General features: G+C 45.4%; 1 protein-coding gene across 1 annotated transcript in view; it reads right to left on the minus strand.

Annotated features, from left to right (window-relative positions):
• CRYBG1 (crystallin beta-gamma domain containing 1) overlaps window positions 1-20,752 on the minus strand; it is a 198,722-nt gene that overhangs the window by 32,591 nt on the left and 145,379 nt on the right. Inside the window, exons 3-7 of the mRNA XM_032338909.1 lie at window positions 14,010-15,616; window positions 7,071-9,363; window positions 3,749-3,796; window positions 3,541-3,659; window positions 1,601-1,766 (exon numbers count right to left, since the gene is read on the minus strand). Of these exons, the coding sequence (XP_032194800.1) occupies window positions 1,601-1,766; window positions 3,541-3,659; window positions 3,749-3,796; window positions 7,071-9,363; window positions 14,010-15,616 (4,233 nt within the window). The remainder of the gene's footprint in view (window positions 1-1,600; window positions 1,767-3,540; window positions 3,660-3,748; window positions 3,797-7,070; window positions 9,364-14,009; window positions 15,617-20,752) is intronic.

Consider the following 20,752-nt stretch of genomic DNA (forward strand, 5'->3'; position numbering starts at 1 on the left):
CCAGGAATATATCCCGATCCTTTAATATGACACCTTTCAGAAAACATTCACACCAGTAAATCAGCAATTTACAAACAATTAAATGCACCAAAATGTTCGTACAATATTATTTAAAATAGTAACAAATCTAGAAATAGCCTTAAGTTCCACAGAGAAGGTAAAATAAATGATAGTACATCATTTCTTGAAAACCTCAAACCATGTAGTGACATGAAAAGCATGAATTGCATTAAGATGGCTATTATTAAAAAAATATATATGGCTATTATCAGGCAAAATAGGAGACCCTCTTTACCAACATGCTTCATTTACCTTACCCTCCCCACCCAAGTGCCTTTAAATCCCCACCCACCGGAATCTGATACAGTTATACATCACTAAGAGTTGTTGGCCAAAGGGAGTGTGATCTTCAGGGAAATGGGTATGGAGAAAGAAAAAGGATTGAGAACTACAGGTTTTTTGCGTTTTGTTTGTTTTTTGTCTTGTTTCATTTTTTTCCTTAAGTGGTAGAGCCCCGTGTGGGGCTTGAACTCACAACCCTGAGATTATCATGATTATCACAATCATCATAATTACAACTACAGAAAAAGCAGACGGAAATATGGCCAAGACAGAGCAGAAAATTCAGAAAATTTAAGAGAGGCTATCTCAGGATAGCAGATTGGAATGATGGGCTTAAACCCTGCTTTATTACCAATATTAGTTGAGCAATAAATAAAGAGTGCAGGGAAATTAGACCACTGACTATGACAATTTTAAATGGTGCCCCTCATGTCTTCTGTAAGGTTTATCACATTATGTACTTAAAGCTATTAAAAGATAAATCAGTTAGAATACCAGTGATCACTGAAGTCACTCAGAAATGTTGACTTAAGAATCAAGTGGCATTTTCCTCTTCCAAAAACTGTTACTCATTCTTACTCACTCTCATTTCATAACATTCCTTCTCTTCCTATTACACTCAAACACCCATCTCTGTTACACGAATGGGGTTTTAATCTTCCACTTGGAAGATACGATTAACTACATTTTTAAAGGTAAAGAAGCATCAAATCCCAACAGGCACAAAGAAAGACAACTTCCTCATCAACAAATAAGGAGCCAAGACATTTTAGCCAATCCTTAAAGTGACTTCGAGTACCTACTGTTTTTAAACCCACATGGAACCCCAGAGTTGAACTTTCAACTGGATTTGGGGGGAATTATTTTTCCAAAATAGAATTCCTATAAGCCACTCAAGGTAATCAGAACTCACACAGCAACCAAAAAACAAAGGGAAAGAAAAATCTGTTCATATAGAATTCATCCAAACCAGGTTAATAAGTAAAATACATTTTTGGAGATGGGGCTGGGGGACAGGAGTGAGAAATTAACCTTCAAGATTTATTATGAAAAAAATGACTAATCAGAGTGTTTCTTTTCTAATTCAAGTGTACGAACACTGAAGTTATAGAAAATATATTCATAGAGCATCGATCGAACATTTTCCCCAGTCTCTTATTTCATAACATGAACTTTTCTCTCAAAGAAAGAATCATCCCCGGCGTTCAATAAATACTTGCTGACAGAATCATTAGACTCTGGTTTTCCCATAACCTACCTGGACCACATGTCTGATTGAACCAATCACCACGGGCTTAGTAGACTCTGCCTCCTCATTTCCTTCCAAAACATCTTCTAAACCCCAGAGACCAGAGAGTTCCAATTCTCCTTCTTCTAAGGGGATGGTGTGCCCTTCGAAATTGGGTTTCTCATACAGAATCCAACTAAGAGTAAAACACAGCAAAACTATTAGCTGGTGTCGGTAAGAAAGGTTTTGATGACTCGAGTGTTCTAGCTAATAGCCTCCCCCACGCCGTCGCCTTCTTCTCTTTCCTTCTCCCCTTCTCTTCTCCCTTTTTCTCTCTCACATATTGTGGCCAATTATCCAGCTATATATACACTGGTCAATTATCCAGCAATTAAAATATATAAACTCTCTCTAAAACTAAATTTACTGGGCATAATTAAGCCTCTGAAAATCCAAAAACCATACCAGTATCTTAAAGAACTTTTAGCATCAATATAAACATCGCAGAGTCACTGATGTTCTATGGAACGGTCAGTTTGTGAACAGTTACAAATGGTAATACATTGGATAAATGGACTTTTTCTAGAATTCTTTCTCCCTATATGTGTAGAAAACACTTCTAGAGGGATTTTACTTACATTCCAGGACTGTATCAATGGATATATTGGTACAAAATATTGGTACCAAAAAAAACCCCTATATGCATGTTAACGGAGAGCATTTTAAAAATACCCTTCCCAACAACAAACATCCAAACACTAAAGAAAATATAATGTCAATATATGACAGTGCTGCTCTTAGATGCTTATGCTTTCAAGAGAGAAGCCAACAAAAGTTGAAGAAAAAAAAAAAAAAGAACACTGGGGTGCCTGGGTGGCTTACTCAGTTAAACATCTGCCTTTGGCTCAGGTCATGATCCTGGGCTTCTGGGATCGAGTCCCACATATGGCTCCCTGCTCAACAAGAAGCCTGCTTCTCCCTCCCCCTCTGCCGCTTCTCCCTCCCCCTCTGCCGCTTCTCCCTCTCCCTCTGCTGCTTCTCCTGCTTGCTCTCTTCTCTCCCTCTCTTTCTCTAACAAAGAAATAAAATCTTAAAAAAAAAAGAAAGAGCCCTATTCTATTTAAAACAAAATTTGTATAATATTTGTTTTTAGTGTTATTTTTGGTCTTTAAATTTAAGAACAAAAGCTAATTATATTTTTGTGATGAACATGTTAAATACATAGAAAAATGCTATAATATGTAATACCTAACAGGAAAGATGCCGCATATATAATCAAATAGAAAAGACAAAAACAACAATAAAAAGCCTTACTAGTTTTTTAAACCACAAATGTCTAAAGCCCAGCCTTCTTTATCTCAAACAAGATCAGTATCAAGGATAAGTGCTTATGCCAGATAAGTGATTTTTTAAAAATGGCTTTTCTTAATTCAACTTCCTTTGTATTTCCTAGAAGCTATCAAGCTGGTAAATCATTTTTTCACCAGTTTCTTTAATCAAAACCATCAGTTGCTGAGAGGCTGGAAAATAAATTTTAGGTTAGTCATTCACAATGTCTTTTCTCATAGAACACTGAAAATTCTACCAACAAGATTAGCGCAATTCTTCCCAACCTCACTGAAAATTCATAAAACAGAAGTGTTTGTGAGGACTCGGAGTTCCAGTAGTCCTGGCCAGTGTGATGTGGGGTATATGGGAAAAGAAAATTGTACTGCTACACACAACTGACTTTTCTAGCATTAATGGGCATCTCCTCTATAAAGCAGAAACATGATTCAAAAGTGTAATTTCTTAGACATGAATTTCTTGCAATACCCCCTAAGAGAAATACCTATTAAGAGAAATACCTATTTTCTGCCCTTTACATTACTGAAGGCATAATTTTAAATAAATACTGAAGACCAAAAAGGTAACTAGAAATGTGAAACACACACCCTCTAAAAGTCTGGAACCCAAAGCTATGGTCTTACCATCCTCTAACGACCTTGACGATGACCACCGGGGAGAGGCTCCAAGAGCTGCAATCCTCAACATCACTGAAAACCTCAATGCACTCATCAGAGACATCTGGGTCCCTGAAGATCACTACCTACACGAAAATGAAAGTGGCAGCACACGGTTGGACGTTATCAGACCAAAATAAAATCCTGACTAGAAACACAGCATCCATCATCTTACCTTTCCGGGCCGGGGATTGATTTTATTTGTAAGACTTCCTCTGAGGGTCTGTAATCAGATGAACAAAAACACAACAAATTAAACTTTGTGTAATACTCTGCAGAGTTTCTCTGCCCACGTCTATTTATTTGCCTCAAAATTCATTGATTTTGAGACAATCCACCTTGATCTGTGCCAAAGCTATATTAAAGCTCTGAGTCCACACTGTTAAATTAAGAGCAGTTTTTCTCCTCTAGCTAAATGTGCTATTTCAATTTCTCCTCATTTATTTGTTTGTTTGTTTTTAGAGAGACAGGGAGGAAGGGAGGAGGAGAGAGAGAGAGAGCAGGGGGAGGGGCGGCAGAGGAGGGAGAATCTTTTTTTTTTTTTTTTAAGATTTTATTTATTTATTTGACAGAGATCACAAGTAGGCAGAGAGGCAGGCAGAGAGAGAGGAGAAGCAGGCTCCCTGCTGAGCAGAGAGCCCGATGCAGGGCTCGATCCCAGGAGCCTGGGATCATGACCTGAGCTGAAGGCAGAGGTTTTAACCCACTGAGCCACCCAGGCGCCCCAGGAGGGAGAATCGTAAGCAGGCTCCACATCCAGCGAGGAGCCTGATGCATGGCCTCATCCCACAACCTGACCCCAAATCAAGAGTCAGACAAACAACTGGGCCAGCAAGGAGCTCCTCAGTTTTTCCTCATTTTCCACCAATCTAGAAAATTCAAGGCCCAAGAGTCAGACCTATGTTTTACATCAGTGCACAGAATAAGAATTCAGCTAAGAAATTATAATTCAGGGGCACCTGGGTGGCTCAGTTGGTTAAGCAACTGCCTTCGGCTCAGGTCATGATCCTGGAAGTCATGATCCTGGAGTCTTGGGATCGAGCCCCGCATTGGGCTCCCTCCTCAACATAGAGTCTGCTTCTCCCTCTGACCCTCTCCCTTCTCATGTTCTCTCTCTCTCAAATAAATAAAATCTTTAAAAAAATAAATTATAATTCAATCTCTGTATAATATCAAATACAGAGAAGTTATAAAGTATTAATCATGTATCTAGAAGGAGCTACATCAATGTTATGTGTTCATACATACACCTTATCTGAATCTACAAATATTGTCTTCTATCAACTTACCATCATATCACAAGTATTAGTCTAAATAAAAAGGAGCTTGTGGTATGTATCACAATGTATATTGCACATAGTTTCCTTAATCCTCCCTTTTTGAAGGACAAAATAGGTTTCTCTATGGTTCCAAAACTAATCATTTTCAAGAACATCTGACAAGACCAGTAAAACCAGAAATACATTACATAATAATAATAATAATAGTAATTATACATGAAAAAATATACAATACAGACTACTTTCAATGCTGACCAGGATGCTTATTCTTAGGACTGCTTTTAACCTGATCACTCTTGCACTAGGCCATGGTAGAGTATACCCAAGACCACAGGAAGGCCTCAGTAGAACACTATTAAAAATCAAAATGGCATCTACTTATTTATTTAAGTGAAATAAGCTGAAGAAAAGGCCAGAAATTTAAAACAAAATTCACATTAAGACAATAAAGACAGAATGGTCATAGAGTAAACAAAGCCCAAGACCTATGGAAAAACAAAAAATGAAATTTTTTAACCATAAAAACACTTAGATGAAGTATGAAAATACTTTGTTTCTTCTTTTTACTCCATTTGGTTTGATTTTTCAAGAGATTCCATAGGGAAGCTGTATATTCTGTTGTTAGACTCATCAAACTGCTATGAGATAAGAGAAGTGATCTAAGAATGAGTAAAAAGAGAAAAGAAGGCTGTAATGAATGGAAAGTAGGCCAGTGGAAATTCTGTGCTTAAGAGAAATACCTAAAAATCTTCTGATTTCTGAATGCTACAGGCTGATTCAGGTTTGTTTGTTTACCACAGTGGTTCTCAAAGTGTGGTTCTGGGGCCCTTGGAAGATCCCCAAAACCTTTCAAGAAGTCAAGGAGGTCAAAACTCTTCTCATACAAAGAGGGTATTTTCCCTTTTCAGCCTCTTTCTTTCATAGGAGTACAGCGGAATGTTCCAGAGAGCCCAGGATGTGTGATGACACCACCATTCTGATGGTTAACAGAAGGTATCCTTGTGTGTTCTCAGGATTTACATTTTTTTTACTGTTAGTTTCTATTATAATCAGTGCCAGCAGGCATAACTCACGTGAACAAAAGCTCTTTGGGGACCTCAATAATCTTTAAATATAAAGGTGTCCTGAGACCCAAAAGTTTGAACACTTTTGAAAAGGGGGATCTGAACTTCCTCTGGACATCCAACCATACATTTCAAAAGATCTTCCAAAATGGTATTCTATGCTAGGCTTGAGCCAAAGCCCACACAACAAATGGAAACACGCTACAGTGCCCATTCAAATGAAGAAGAGGGCACGGTATCTTCTGGCAGATTATGCTGTGAGACAAGATGGTCTACACTGGCCAGACAGCCTAGTTCACAGCGTGGGCAACAGGAATACAGAGGCCCACTCCTGTTTCAGGACCAGCAGAGCTATGCTCTAGAACTTATACTCTGTCTGGTTCATACATCATCCTTCCTCCCCTTGAGCATCATGCTTGGTAACAGAAAGACACACAATTCATACCAAAAACTCAGTAGAGAAAACAACTCCTGGTATTCGGATGAAAGAGGATGGAGAAATCATCGCTGCTCCTCAAAGTCATATTTTGCTGCCCTCTCTACAATATTAAAGGAAAGAGCCAATGTAGACCAAAATTCTTTGCCCCAAAAGCTTGGTAGGAAAACAGTTTCCCTGATGAAACTTCCAAGTAAAGAGAAATGATTTCCTGAATTACATGGGATAATCATCTAATGTTACTTATAGAAAGAAAGAGTGAATCTTAATGTCACAAGAGAAGGGTTAGGAGTAAGATTTCTTGGTGGGGCTTTTCTGAATAAATGAAGCAGCTTTACAGACCTTCAAAATTCTAAGCAGAGCACTGAGCATTTTTACTCAGAACTAGGTAAGAAAAAACAACTCGTCTGTCTCTGAACTCTCAAGGTACCTAACCTACACCTTTCAGAATACAACATATAAATTCATAAGCCTTAAAATATGTATAGCTTGTTTTCCCTGCTAGAGCAGTAATGCCTTGAAGACAGAAATCTTAGTACCTTTCTTCTTAGCCGCTTCCAATCCTTTATATACATTGTAGGTTTTCATGGGATCAACGAACAGAAAACTATCATTCACATGCACAACCGCTTAAAAGAACATGAGTTGCTCATCACCTCTCTCTCTCCCCTCATTTTATAAATACCCCCATAAATGGTAAAATACGTTGCTACTTACGGTCGTATCTGATAAGGACATGGCAGAAAAAGACACGTTGGGGTCAAACCGGCTGGATTTGAAAAGACCCATGAAGTCTGCGTCGCTATTTCCATAGTTTGGCAAGTTGGGCTTAAGAACGCTTCCGACACGATTAGCCTTTTCTGGATCATCACTGTTCTTCAGTTTAGAAAATTCAGAAAGCTGGGTTTCTGGCAAGTGTGGGTTGCTTCGTGAACCCAGGTCTTCTTTGGTTTCCTCTTTGGGCAGGTATCTCTCCATGTAGCTTGTGCTTTTCAAGCCCGAAGGAGCCGCATCAGTGGCATCGAAATTGAAGACCTTTCCGTTGCTGGGGGTAAGGTTTGGCTGCTCTCGGTCTGCACCACAGGCGGGGCCCCCCTCCGCCCTGGGCGGTAACGCGGAAGCCCGAGAAAGAGAAGTGTTGTGAGGAGTGCCGAAAGACGTGGTCATGGTACTGACTGACGTCACAGAGGGAGAAAATATCTTGTCTTGCGGTGAAGTAGGCAGCAGGCTGGAGAAGAGTGCGCTCTTCTCTAGCCTCGATCTCTTAATTCCGCCATTGGGGACATCTTTGTTCTCTTTGTCGTTTGTCTCCGGAGCCGTGGAAGGGTCCTCTTTCCCGTTCGTGTACAGGGACTTGAAGAGGATACTCTGCTCGGTAGATGTGCGTTTGGGCCTCAGGTTGGGTTTTGTGTAAAGGTTCTGCATCAGATGTAAAGCCGGTGACATTTCTGGCTGGCTTTCCTTCTTCTTCCCCAGACCAAAGGTAAACACGTTGGGATCTAACACTTTTTCTAAATTGTCCTCATGAATCGGAGGCATGACAAAGGGAGGAGCAGGCGAGTTGGGCACCCTGGCCTTCTTTTTCTTCTGAGGCACACAGACGGTGCTGTCCATGTTTTTGATAATTTCAGTGAATTTTTCCATATCTGATGAAGAATCAAATACACTATCATCACTACTCACAGACACGTTCAGAAGACTGGCAGGGCTGGCCTGGCCATTCACAACATTTTGATCTGGTCTTTGGGGAGTTTCTAGAGGGTTTCTGCTCCCAGGGGAGTCAGTCTTCGGGGGTTTTCGGTCACCCTGACTTTGAGCCTGGAGAGGCTGAGTTTTCTCTGATTCTGGCGGCATGACTTGCGGGCCAGATTTTGCTGCTTGTTCCTCTTTGCAATGAATGTGTTCGGGAGACGTGCTCTCGCTGCCCAGCCCTTCTGCTTTCTGGGGAGCACAGCTTGCAACAGAAACCACTTCAAGGTCATCATTGTGACAGCTTGGCAGCTGTGCTTCTCTAACTTCGGAGCTCTCTGAGATGACCTGGGAGCCCACATCCTGGGTGCTCTCCACGGGGAGCACGAAGGACCGGACCTGGACCAGCACCTTGGATGGACGCTCGGTTCCCACAGCTTCCGGGCTGTGCTCTGCGCACGGAGCAGGGTTTGCGGCCCCTCCTTCTCCTCCCCCTGAAAGTCTGGAGGGCAGCACTCTCTCCTCATTCTTATGTGACACAGGCAGAACACATCCGTGATGGTTTTCTGACACTTCTACATGGGTACGTGGAACGTTGCTTCCGGGAGCTTGAACACATGCGTCTCCGGGTGCGGGCTGTGAGCGAGAAGGCCCGTTAGATGACTCAGCTGGGGGCTGTGAGTCAGAAAATGTATCCTGTGGCTTTGGTCTGGCTGTTGGAGGGGAATCTTTGGTATCAAGAACAGCGGGAATGTCCTGTGCCAGATCAGTCATATTTTCGAGGGCAAGCCTTTTGCTGTCTGCAGCCGTTGAGTCACCCTCTCCTAAGGGCTTGTGGTCCGTGGCAGGAATCAGGGCAGTACCCACCACTTCTGCTCTATCACCCTGGGTAAGCGGAGCACCAAGAGCTTGACCCTCGGTAGGCTTGCCCTCTGCTCCTCCCGCGCTGGGGCTCCCGGTGGCTGGTGGGATCTCCTCCTCCGTAACTTTGGGTTCTGGCGAGCTCTCCTTTGCCAGCATACCATTCTGGTGACTGTTTACTGTGCCTTTCTTTTCAGATTGCTCCATCTCTTTAGCTTTTTTGGCTAAATTCAGCTTCGCCCTCCCGACAAAGGTCTTATTACAGGCAGGAGAGTTCCTTGTGCTTCGAATGTCAGCATATTTTGGGCTACTGGTGGCCCGTTTGTTTTCGAACAAGGAGATCTTGTTGGCAGTGTTTCCTTTATGAACTGGCTGGCTAAATGGATTATGTTCATTTCCCAAACTGTCAGGATTCTTGGGAGTTTTAAGATTTAGTTCCACATGTTTGGGCTTGGCCGGGCTGCAAAAATAGAGCAGTGAGATAAAGTTATTGACCTAGTTTTAAAAAGTGAACATACCAATTCATTACAAAATGCTTATTACTATGAAAAGCCAACAGCCTTCTGTTAAGTAACATTTGGTTTTTTTTTTTATGAGACTATTTAAAAACCATCTTAAATACACTTTCAACTGTTTTTAGTGAATGTTTTGCTTCTGTATGATAGATGAGAAAATTATATAGCCAAGAAAATCGAGAGATGGGATGTTAGCAAACTTACCAAGTCCCTAATTAAGTGAATACAGTGCGCAGCCACTAGAATTAGAAGATATCTTAGGGCTTGAAGAACATTAGACTGAATTTATATATTTAATGTACTCCCTTATTTCAAATATGTAAATGATCTCCCCAAACATCAATTGTGTATTTTTATAATTTTAAATATTATTTCAATGGGCTAGATTTTAAAAATATTTATCTGTTATTTACCTCTTTGGGTATTTCATCCCCTTCATCTTCCTTTATGTAACTTTACTCTGATTATGTAAGTGTCTTCACTACAGAACATTTGGAAAATATAAAAATGAAGAATCACTCATACTCCTATGACTCAGATAATCTCCCTGTTAATAGTTTAGTAAAATTCAGTCTTCTTGTGTGCATAGTAAAGTCCTTTAAACAGAAGAGGAATTATTCTGTTCACAGAGTTTCGGATCTTGTCTTTAAAAAAAAAAAAAGATTACTTAATCTTATATTTCACATTTTTCATAGTTTCAAGTTACTAAAATTTGAAGTTTTTCATAATGTCTGCATGAAATTTTCATCATATAGATGTACCATAATTTACTTAACAGTTTCTCAATTGTTGGTTTTGTCACCTTTTGGGGGGCAAAAGGAGTTTCCCCTCACTCTAGAGAGAAACTCTAATGTTTCTTGGTTATTACTCCCAGTGGAAATCATAGATCTTTGAATGTATGTACTGTTCTCTTTCTGAGAAACAAAATATTCTCTGTATGACGTTCACCAGGCCTGGTCCTTACCCTGATTATCTATGTGAGCTTGGTCAGGTTAACTCACTGGACTCGCTACCTTCTCTGCTTAGAAAAACAATGTAGATCGTTTAGAATAGAGCTGGTCCTCTCCCCACCGCCCACCTTCCCCAAGGAATGGCTGAAGCAATTCTGGGGATTCTCTTCAGCTGCAGTGGGGACAATAGAGACAGAGGCTTGGATCTGGGGCCAGCCACCCTCCTTTTAAGCAGAAGCACTTCTAGTTCTCTGTTTCATATATCACTTTTATATAAGCCTTCCCAGAAGAATGGGCTCCACGGCTAAACACACAAAAAAATGTCTAGACCATAGGCGTAGTGGTTTCTGAAATGAAGAGATAATAACCACTAACAATCACGGACTGACACACGCTTGACAAACACTGTGCTTGCCTAATGTACTACTTTATATGTTCTCGTTTAAGAGGAGGAAGCTGAAGCCTAGAAAAGGCAGGTAATTTGCCAGAAGTCATATACCCAGTGAGTGACAGGGCCAGGGCTTGAAATCAGGTGTCCTGGTTTCAGAGGCTATGCTCCTGACTGCTCCTGTGTCCCCAGACCTCAGTGACCAATTCTGGTCCTTTCCAGCTTTACCTATTCAAGAAGTCAATGAATTAGCAGGAGATCTGTAAGATGAAGCAATCAGACTTTGGAGGCCACCTTGATAATGAAAAGGAGAGCCACACAGAAATCTCATGCTGCCGCCAGCATGAGATTCATTGACCTTCAAGAAAGAGGAGCCTTTTGCGGGGCGCCTGGGTGGCTCAGTGGGTTAAGCCGCTGCCTTCGGCTCAGGTCATGATCTCGGGGTCCTAGGATCGAGTCCCGCATCGGGCTCTCTGCTCGGCAGGGAGCCTGCTTCCTCCTCTCTCTCTCTGCCTGCCTCTCTGCCTACTTCTGATCTCTCTCTGTCAAATAAATAAATAAAAATCTTTATAAAAAAAAAAAGAAAAAAAAAAGAAAGAGGAGCCTTTTGAAGGAACAGGCAATATGACTTTGGGTGAGACACCTTTCTCTTCTGGATAAAATGAGTAGACTGAAAAGACTTGAGAAGTCCTTCCCAAACACGGCATTAGGAATTTAGATTTTTACTTTTTTTTTGGAATTTGATTTAAATACTTAATTTAATATACTCTCATGAATTTTTCTTAGGCATTGCTTTCCCCAACATTTCCATAAGATAGATAGGCTCCACCATGGTGAGCCCACAGCTTAAATTTAAAAGGAAAATTAATTTACATGCACTACCTTGAAGATTAATTTCAAAAACCAGTGGAGTAGAAATGGAGAGCTTACAAGTACCATCAGCTAATGAAGGATGTTCACGTACCAGTAAATACACCTTTTAAAAATTCTCACTAATCAGCTCAAGAAACAAACATCAAAGTGTATCTTGCGATGTAAATGGAAAACACCAAAGGTTAGCCAATAACCTACCTTAAGGACAGGAAACACATCTGCACATTAAAGATTTACACCAAGATCAAAATATATTTTACAACCAAACTTTCTGTGCTATTAAGTTCTGCTACCAAGAGTCACTACAATTAACCTAGCTCAAACTGATTAAAAGGAAGGCTTCTATAATTCATGTTTAATACCTTTATTATAATGTGAGAGGGGAAAATAATCTGGTGTCTAAAAAGCCATGGCTAGGAGAGGAAAATTCTCCTTATTCTAAACATACCATTGTTAAGAATCTCAACATTCAATCCTTGGTACAGAACTGAAGGCATAATTTTTCTAACAGCATCAAGAAACTCTCTGCTATATAGTCCTTTTTCAGGGACTATAACCTAAGTTTAACTAAAACATCAGGTGCAAATTATTTTTTAAAAGTCATCTGATAGCATTTTTTCTTGAAATATAATCAGAGGGGGGAAAAGCTGGGAAAAAAATCCATCAAACAGAAAAAAGCTAGAAGGAACTGATTTCCCATTTCAGGAGCTGGCCAATTCACCAAGCGCGAGGCCCTGTGGAAAACACAATTAAGCCAAATGCCTTGCAAAGGGAAAATTTTAGGTAGGAAATAATCGGCACAGAGAAGAAGACATTTGATTTAGTTCTTGAGCCCAAAAAGGCACATGAAGAGTTTCATTATAAGAATCGCTTCCCAGGTTTGTTTACCCTCCTCCTTGCAACATTTCTGGTTTTTCCACTGGCGCACTCCGCTTGGAAGGCAGGGAAGGCGTCCTCTCAATGCTCCACAGCAACGTTTCTCTAAGCTCACACTCGAGGTCTGAATGTTCAGTCACACTGGCCTTCTTCAAATAATGGGCATCATTCACTCTGGTTTCTTCTCTGACACTGCCGTTGCAGAATAAATAGGTGACTTTATCAAAGGTCTCCAGGTTGGCAACTGGGGCGGTAGTTCACATTACTCATTAAGCAGGTTCTTCCTCCAGTATTTACCAGACCTCCTACTCTAAAGGTTACTTACCCAAGAACTCAAATGGGATGAAATCATCCGGTTTAAGAATCAAAATGCTGGGAAAATACCGGCTCTTTTAATAAATGCGCAAATGTAGGAAAAACTCGGGCAGTTTCCATAGTCCTTTTGTACAGGCGCTAGCTGGGAGGTGGGGGAATGAGAGCATGGGAAGGGGAGAGGATCTTGAGTTTTCCAGAGAGCCCTCCCTACGCCAGCCATGCTCCTATACACACCGCATTCAGCATCAAGGCAGAAGCCCAGCTCCAAAAAGCCAACAGCGATTTCTCCTGCTTTGCACTTCCCCAGACTTTACAGCTGATAACCCACTCAGGAGTTCCCTCAGCCATCATCACCTCAGACAGTTCTTTCTCTTCCTTTTGCAAGCCAGAGTGGGCCATAAACTTCTCAAGGGCAATATACTGAGTCATAGTCTGAGTTTTTCCGCATAGTTCCTGGCACAACACCCTGCACAGAAGTCACTCAGTAAATATTTGGGGGAAAAAAAATCAGTGAATTTAACAGCAGGTAGGTAGTCCGTTGCTGAGCTTGATTCTTCCAATGTTCTTTCATCGAACAAAGTTCCCCAGGAAGCACACTGCTCTCTCTTCATTTCTGTAACTAAAGAATTCCTCTTCAACCTGGGGGCAAACATGTCACTAACCTCCCAAACATTCGAAGGAAGGGAATTAGAAAACAATCTTTAAGTTGGCCTAAGTTCCAGAAAAAGTTCTGTGAATTCTCTAAGACTCACCCATGTCAAAGTTACTACTGGGTCAAGACTGAAATTAAGCGGTTTTGCTCCATATTTTCAAATTCACTGCATAGGTGTTTCCAGAATGCCCTACCCAGGAATGCTGGTGTTTTAAGTTTTAAATAAAGGATTAGCTCAAGTCAGGCCAGTCGGTCCTCTTTCAGTGGCTGATGTAAACACTGAGCCTCAAGAGATTGTTACATTCATTCAACTTAAACATTCTATCAGAACAGCAGTTCACGCGGCGGCAAGGCTCCCGAAGTGTCATCTCCAGCTGCGCTAACCAGCCCTTCGCTACCTCCGTTTCAACACTGAGGGGGAACTCTGCACAGTTAGTTCTGCCACAGATGCAAAGACCTCGGAGCCCCCCAGAAACTCCACCCAGAACGTCCGCCGACACCCACAGCGCGCCCAGGCCCCGGTCCGCCGCTACTTACAGGGTCACTTTAGTGGTCACCGTCGACCTGCCCACCCCGAAGTGGTGCCTGGGCTTCAAGCCGTCCGCGTCCGAACCACCGGCCGATCTGCCCGGCTCTTTGCTTCGACTTCCTTCTCCCCGGCTGTCGAAGTGGTTGGGGAACGGGCCCCTCTTGTGCTCGGGCTTGATCTCCGGCAGCAGCGAGCTGCTCTTGACGGTGAGCTCGCGGGGGATGACCCGGGCCGCCTCCTCCCCGTTGTCCCCCGCGGCGCCCTTGGCGGCGGGATCCGGCGCTGGCGCCCTCTTCGGGGGGGACTCCTTGGCGGGAGCCCGAGGGCCGCCGGCCGGCGAGGTGGGCGCGGCCTCGGGGACGCGGCTCTTGCCCCTCCTCTTGGTGGGGGACGAGGCGGGCGGCGGCGGCTTGCCCCGCTCCGACTCCCCGCGGAGCGGCCCCCTGGGCCCGGGGCTGGACTTGGACTCGGCGCCTGCTGCGGAGGCAACGCCCCCGTCGGGGGCCGCCCGCGGAGATTTCACTTTCTTTTCTGCGGAGCCGTTCTCCGTGGCCGCGTTTGGCGCCACCTCGTAGTCGAACACCGCGTCGTCCCTGCCCGCGCTGTCCGGCAGCGCCGTGTCCGGCCCGGGGGAGTCGGTGGACTTCTGCGACCTTCTCCGCCTGCCGGACCTGCGGCCGCCCGACCTCTTCTCCATGTCGTCAGAATCGCCGCAATCTTCTGGCCCCGGAGGAATCGCGCCCGGCTCGTCCCCCTGGGCCGCCTCAGTCTTGCTCAAGTAGATGTCCAAAGTTAACACGGTGGCGGGGTGGGTACCGGGCCGGCACTGTCGCCCTCGGGGCCCCGCTTGGCCGTCTGCCTGCGCCGCGTCCGAACAGTTCCCCTCGCGCTCGGCCGGAGGGTCCCCTGGCAGAGCCGACGCGTCCTCGGAGGGCAGGCTGTACGCGTCTTGGGGCTCCAGAGAATCTGCCCCGGCGCACACACGGGGGGCTCTGTCAGAGGCCTCGTCTAGCCCCCCCGCGGGCCGCTCCCCGGTGGGCGACCTCGGCTCAGCCCTCGCACCCTGGGCTGTCTCCTGCTCGCAGCCAGCGCCGGGTGCAGCGTCCTCCCCCGGACTGCCGGCCAGCGTCTCTGCGCTGCCTTGCCCCGAGGAATTCTCAAGTGAGGAATGCAGCTGCTTGGCAGCGGTGGTGGCACCTGGGAAAGACTCTCCCTCTGCCTCCAGAGGTTCTAATTGGAGTGAATCACGTTCATGGCACTGCTGCACAGCCGCCGCCGCTGCGCGACTGCTCGTGCAAGGTGACAGCTCGGCGTCAGGGGGGGCCGCCTGCACGCGGGTCTCGGGGAGCTCCTCCGACTCTCGGGGCTGTTCCTGCGGGGAACCCTCCTCGCACGTGTCTTTCTGCTTGGGTTGGCCGCCCTGAGGTTTACTCTTATTCTCTCTTTCCGGGGGTCTGTTAGAGGTTACATCTTTGGGAGACACTGATTTGGCACTGGAGCTGGTGGGACTCTCTAACCCGTTTCTGCTGGTCCTTCTCCTTCCAGCCGTGAACAGATTGCCAAGCTTCCCCAAAACTGGCTTCCTTTTGTTTTCTTCTGGAGGTTGTGCTCTGGACTGAAAAACAAAAAGGGTTGGGGGAAAGAAACCGTGAGAATCTGGTTTTTCCCTTCCTTAGTAAGAGCACTGCAGACCTACAAGCCAAAACGGTAGCAACCCAGTCTAACTGAAAATCAGGGAGTGTGTTTTGGTTACATTTATTCAAACAAAATAAAGTTATATTTTCACATTTTTCTTAAGCCCCATCTATATTAGGCGCTACTTGGAATAACATTTTCTTTAACTCTTGTGTTTTAAAGGAAAATCCAGAAGGTCCAAATAATCATATATACAAAATCAGCAATTCCCAGGTCTATCCAACTTTTGCTTTTTACCTTCTTCCTCAATAAAGATGAATTTCAAAACAGTCATGTGTGACTACAAGGCAGCAGTAAACAAACTAAAATATCTTAAAGATTTTATTTAATTGAGAGAGGGCACGAGTAGGAGGGGGAGAGAAGGGCCGAGGGAGAGGAACAAGAAGACTCCCCGCTGAGCAGGGAGTGGGGGAACCCCTCTCCGCCCGCCCACCCTGGGCTGATCCCAGGACCCCATTTCACCACCTGGGCCCAAGTCAGATGCTCAAACGGCTGAGCCACGCAGGCGCCCCTAAAGTACCATAAAGAAAAGGTTTTTTTGTTGTGGTTTTTGTAGGAAGAAAGGAAAAGTAGGAAGTTCTAGCACTCTTCTCTAGAACAGAAAGAAGCCACCTGGGTATAACACAACTGCAAATGGAAAACTCCAGAAAACCAGGACTGGAGAGACCTGGGGCGGGCGGGTGGCCACACCTGTGGCCCGGGAGGGCCGGGCCCGCACTCCTCCAATGGGAGAAGCACGCGGGCTTTCAAACGTTTGCCTGCTGATCCTCCCCCGGCGGTCCCGCCGCTCTGCGGCTCATCCGACTGGCCGGGCGCCCGCGGGGAGTTCCCAGCAGTGCAAATACGGGGAGCGCCTGCAGGAAGGAGGGCGAAGGTGGAGGGCGACCACGTGCGTACAGCCGCCCCCTGGGTTCGGGAGGCGCCGAGCGACGGAAGCGCACCTGGCTCTGCCCACGCCGACCTCAGCCGGCGGCCCGTCCCTCCCCGGCCCGCAGGGCTTCAGGCGCGAGCCCGGGAAGCCGACCCACCCGCGGGAAGGGATCTGGGCCGCCCGCGTCGTTCCGCTCGGGTTCCGGGAAGGGGGAAAACGCGCACCGCTTGCATAGCCTGGAGCCAAACGGCCGGCACCTGGGGCCCGCGCCAGAAGCGGGGGCCGCTCGGAGCTTGTCAATAAAAGCAAACCCGCCAATGGGCGCGGCGGTGCGCGGGGGTTTGCGGGTGCGGGAAGGGGTAGGTGAGGGCCGGGGGCTGGCGGGAAGAGGAGGGAGCACTCCCAGGTGAGGCTGGGAGCTTCGGCCCCTCGCCCGGCCTCGGAGCCTAAGGGAGGGCGGCGTGCTCAGGGCAACGAACCCACTGCAACCAGGACCACGCGTGGGGCTACAGTAACTTAAGAATCACCTCTTCCACTTAAAACCTAGGAGCTTGCTTGAGCACCCCGCCCCGCCACCTTTCCTGGAAAGCGAACACTCAGGGCAGTTTTTATAATATTGACTGTTTACAGAGAGATTCCTAAATCATTGTGCAAAGCAGCTCCATTTCCTTTGAGTTTTATGCCCCGTTGGACTTTGGAACTGGTGGGAAATAGGAAGGGCTGTAAGATAAACCTGGAAATTAACATGGTCAACGAGCATTTATTGAGACCGCCCCGGCCGGCTGTGGAACATGTAATTCTGCAACAGCCTAGCTCCGACAGCAGAGATGAAGGGGGTGGGGGGATGGGGGGGGACAATAAAGTCAGGATCAAACCCAGTTCCTCAGCTTCCCCAACCCCTGCTCCTTCAACTCCACCACGGGGACTCCTTTCAGAGGACAGGGAGATGCAGAGGGCACCCCTGAGCAGAGCCAGCCCGGAGGAAGAGATGCAGGCCATACGCCCCCAGAATTGGCTCCTGAGGAAGTTCTCATGAATTGCATTTACTGACAAGCCCTGAGTGATTCTTTTGGTTTGAGAAGCACCTGGCAGGAACTTTTGAACTAGGGAGCTGCAGCATGAGGAGATGGGCCCGAGTGGCAGCCATTAGAAACTTAAAAAAAAAAATTTTTTTTTTTTTTTTTTTTAATTTGAGAGGGACAGAGATAGCGAGAGAGGAGAGCACAGGATGGAAGATGGGGAGAAGCAGACTCCCCGCTGAGCAAGGAGCCCTATGCGGGACTCAATCCCAGGACCCTGGGATCAGGACCTGAGCCATAGGCAGGGGCTCAGCAGACTGAGCCACCCAGGGGCTGGCCACTGGGAACTTTTGTGACTGAACTGATATGATTCAGCTAACCAGGTTTTGATTAATAATTTAATCCTACAGTGGTTATATAAATAATACAGGAAAAATAAACATTCCAACTACCTAAGGAATATATTTGGATTCTGACTCTAAGTCAAAGGTATAACATGATTTTTAAACATAGTTCACGCTTACTGAGCCCCATCTTAAGTGCTAGACATTTGCAAAGAGATTTACATAGAATCTATCTACTCATCCTAACAACCCTTGAGGTAGGCACTCTTATTAGGCCCATTTGCCAAGGTTTCTTAACCCTGTCCAAGGTTCCACAGCCAGTAGTCTTTCTTACTTATTTTTTTAAAGATTTTTTAAAAAATTTATTTATTTGGGAGAGACACAGAGATAGCAAGAGAAAGCACAAGTGGGGAGGAAAGAGAGAAGTGGGCCCCACATGGGGGTCTTGATCCCAGGACCCCGGGATCATGACCTGAGCTGAAGGTGGACGCTGAGCTGACTGAGCCACCCAGGTGCCCAACCAGTGGGCTTTCTAACTCTGCCTTTAGAGCATTGTCTCTGCTGCCTGGTCAGGCCTTCAAACATATTCTAAAGAGGTACCCAGGAAAAAAGGTTTGAGTTTGTTGGCTCACTTTTAGTCCGTGTGAAAGGAAAACCATTAAGGGTATGTATTATTCTGTCCTGCCAATCATGTTGCAATCCATTTTTTCCCATGGGGTTGAAAGGTGCCTGGTCAGCAGTCCTCTCTGCTCAGTGCAGGCGTTTTTTCATTTTTGGCTATAGTTGCTTTTTACAAAACCGGTTGCTCTTTCTAACTCGGCCTCATCAACTACTTGCCTCCTCCTCCCCTCAGAAGGACAGCCAGCTTCCCACCTGCCAGGTTGCTGTTTAGTGTCCTGAACTGCCTAGAACTACTGTAGAGCTTTGTCTGTTTATACATGAATGTTCACAGCAGCTTCACTGTCAAAAACTGGAAACAGCTTAAATGCCCATCAATGGTGGATGGTGAAACAAATTGTGTTACAGCTAAACAAATTGTGGTATATCCATACAATAGAACACTACTCAGTAAAAAGGACCGAACTTCTGAAGCATGTAATGACACAGATAAATCTGAAAAATGTAATGCTAAGAAGAAGCCAGACTCAAAAGTTACATACTGTGTGGTTCCATCGATGTGCTATCTAGACAATGCAAATCTAATACATAATCACAGAAAGTAGATCAGTGGTTGCCTGAGGGCAGGGAGCGGGGGAGGGGTGCAGTGTGACTGGAAAGAGGTACAAAGGAACTTGGGGGGGTGACGATGTTCTATATCTTAATTGTGATAATTAAACACATGTACAAATCTTTCAAAATTCATCAAACTATACTTAAATTGGATATGGCCTCTTATATATGTTATATCTTTTTTTTTTTTTTTTTTTTTTGACAGAGATCACAAGTAGGCAGAGAGGCAGGCACCTGGAGTGCTAGAGGCAGGATGGGACCCAGCACAGACCCGCTCAACTTCCACCATAATCTGTCAGGCAGGGGAGTGTTTTTGGAAGAGGCCATAAGGGCTAATCAGCCTTTTTCCTGCTCTCCTAGGCTCCTCACCAGGCTCTCCTCCCTGCTGGGTCAGGGTCCTGAGGGTTCTTGGGCCAGGTGTTCACAGACTACAGCAGAGTCCTGCAACCCCAAGACCGCCTTTGCAGAGAGCTCTTTCCCGTGTACTCTCGGTGCGCCTTATTTAAGGCAGCCGGCCCATCTCACTGCGCTGTAGAGATGGTCCATGGCTTGCAGACTTGGACTTGTTTCAGAGTGCTCTTGTAGGCTATTATGAAATGTGGCTTGTTGAGGCGGGGCGTGTGTAAGCACCGAGGACAAGCCTGCATGCCACCGGTGAGCAGACAACCCCCACCCCCAAAAACCACCCACAGCACTGGCTGCAGAGCTCGGCGTGATTTCCACCCTTGCGCCCCAGCACCTGCTATCAGCAGCGGCCCCTTAGTGAAAGTCGCCTTGGACTTACATGAAACTTCAGAGATCTCTGCAATCTTCTCAACTGGGGTAGGGGGTGAGGAGGAGAAGTCCAGGAAATACAGGATAAATTGTTAATATTCTACAGATTGTTAACTACAAAAATGTCTGGACATACAAGCAAAATTGTGTGCTTATCCCCTCTCCCGCTCACCGCACCCCACAACGGCCAGACTTGCCTATTGGAGTCGTTACTTTAAATTTATAAGTAATTTATCTGAAATCAGGTTTGGAGGTTGAAGATAAATATGTTGAGCATATTATATGAAAATGTAATAAACATACTGTTTAAAAAAACAAGATCTTGTTTCCCACCTTTTCGTTGCTGCGTGGAATAAAAGACCCTTAAGAGCAGGAAGAATGTCCTGTCTGCTTTCCCAGCACTTAGCACAGGGGCTTCGAGTTAGGGGTGGACATGAAGTATTTGCTGCCACTGGAATTAGCAACAGCCCCAACGCTCTTGGAGATAAGCAGAAACAGGATTAGGTCTACACAAAACCAAAACGGAATGGAAAAATCTTTTTTGCGCAAGACTTAGCGTGGTCAAGACTTTGCAGCTCTCTTCTGCCCATGGGAGGCTGTGGTTGGGCACCGGAGCTGCCAGTTCGCAAACTCCCACTTCTTCAGGGTTCCTGCTGGCTCCGGGCCCAAAGCTGATTTGAGAAAGCAGGTCAAGATCTTTTCACATGTACTCATGGGCCCCTCCTATTAAAGAGGGCTCATTGATGTGCAAAAGTTACTCTTTTTCTGCCACACTTGTGATTCCCTAAACACTCACTTCCATTTCTTAAAAAAAGAAA

The sequence above is a fragment of the Mustela erminea genome, chromosome 4 (assembly GCF_009829155.1).
Source record: "Mustela erminea isolate mMusErm1 chromosome 4, mMusErm1.Pri, whole genome shotgun sequence".
NCBI classification, from domain to species: domain Eukaryota; kingdom Metazoa; phylum Chordata; class Mammalia; order Carnivora; family Mustelidae; genus Mustela; species Mustela erminea.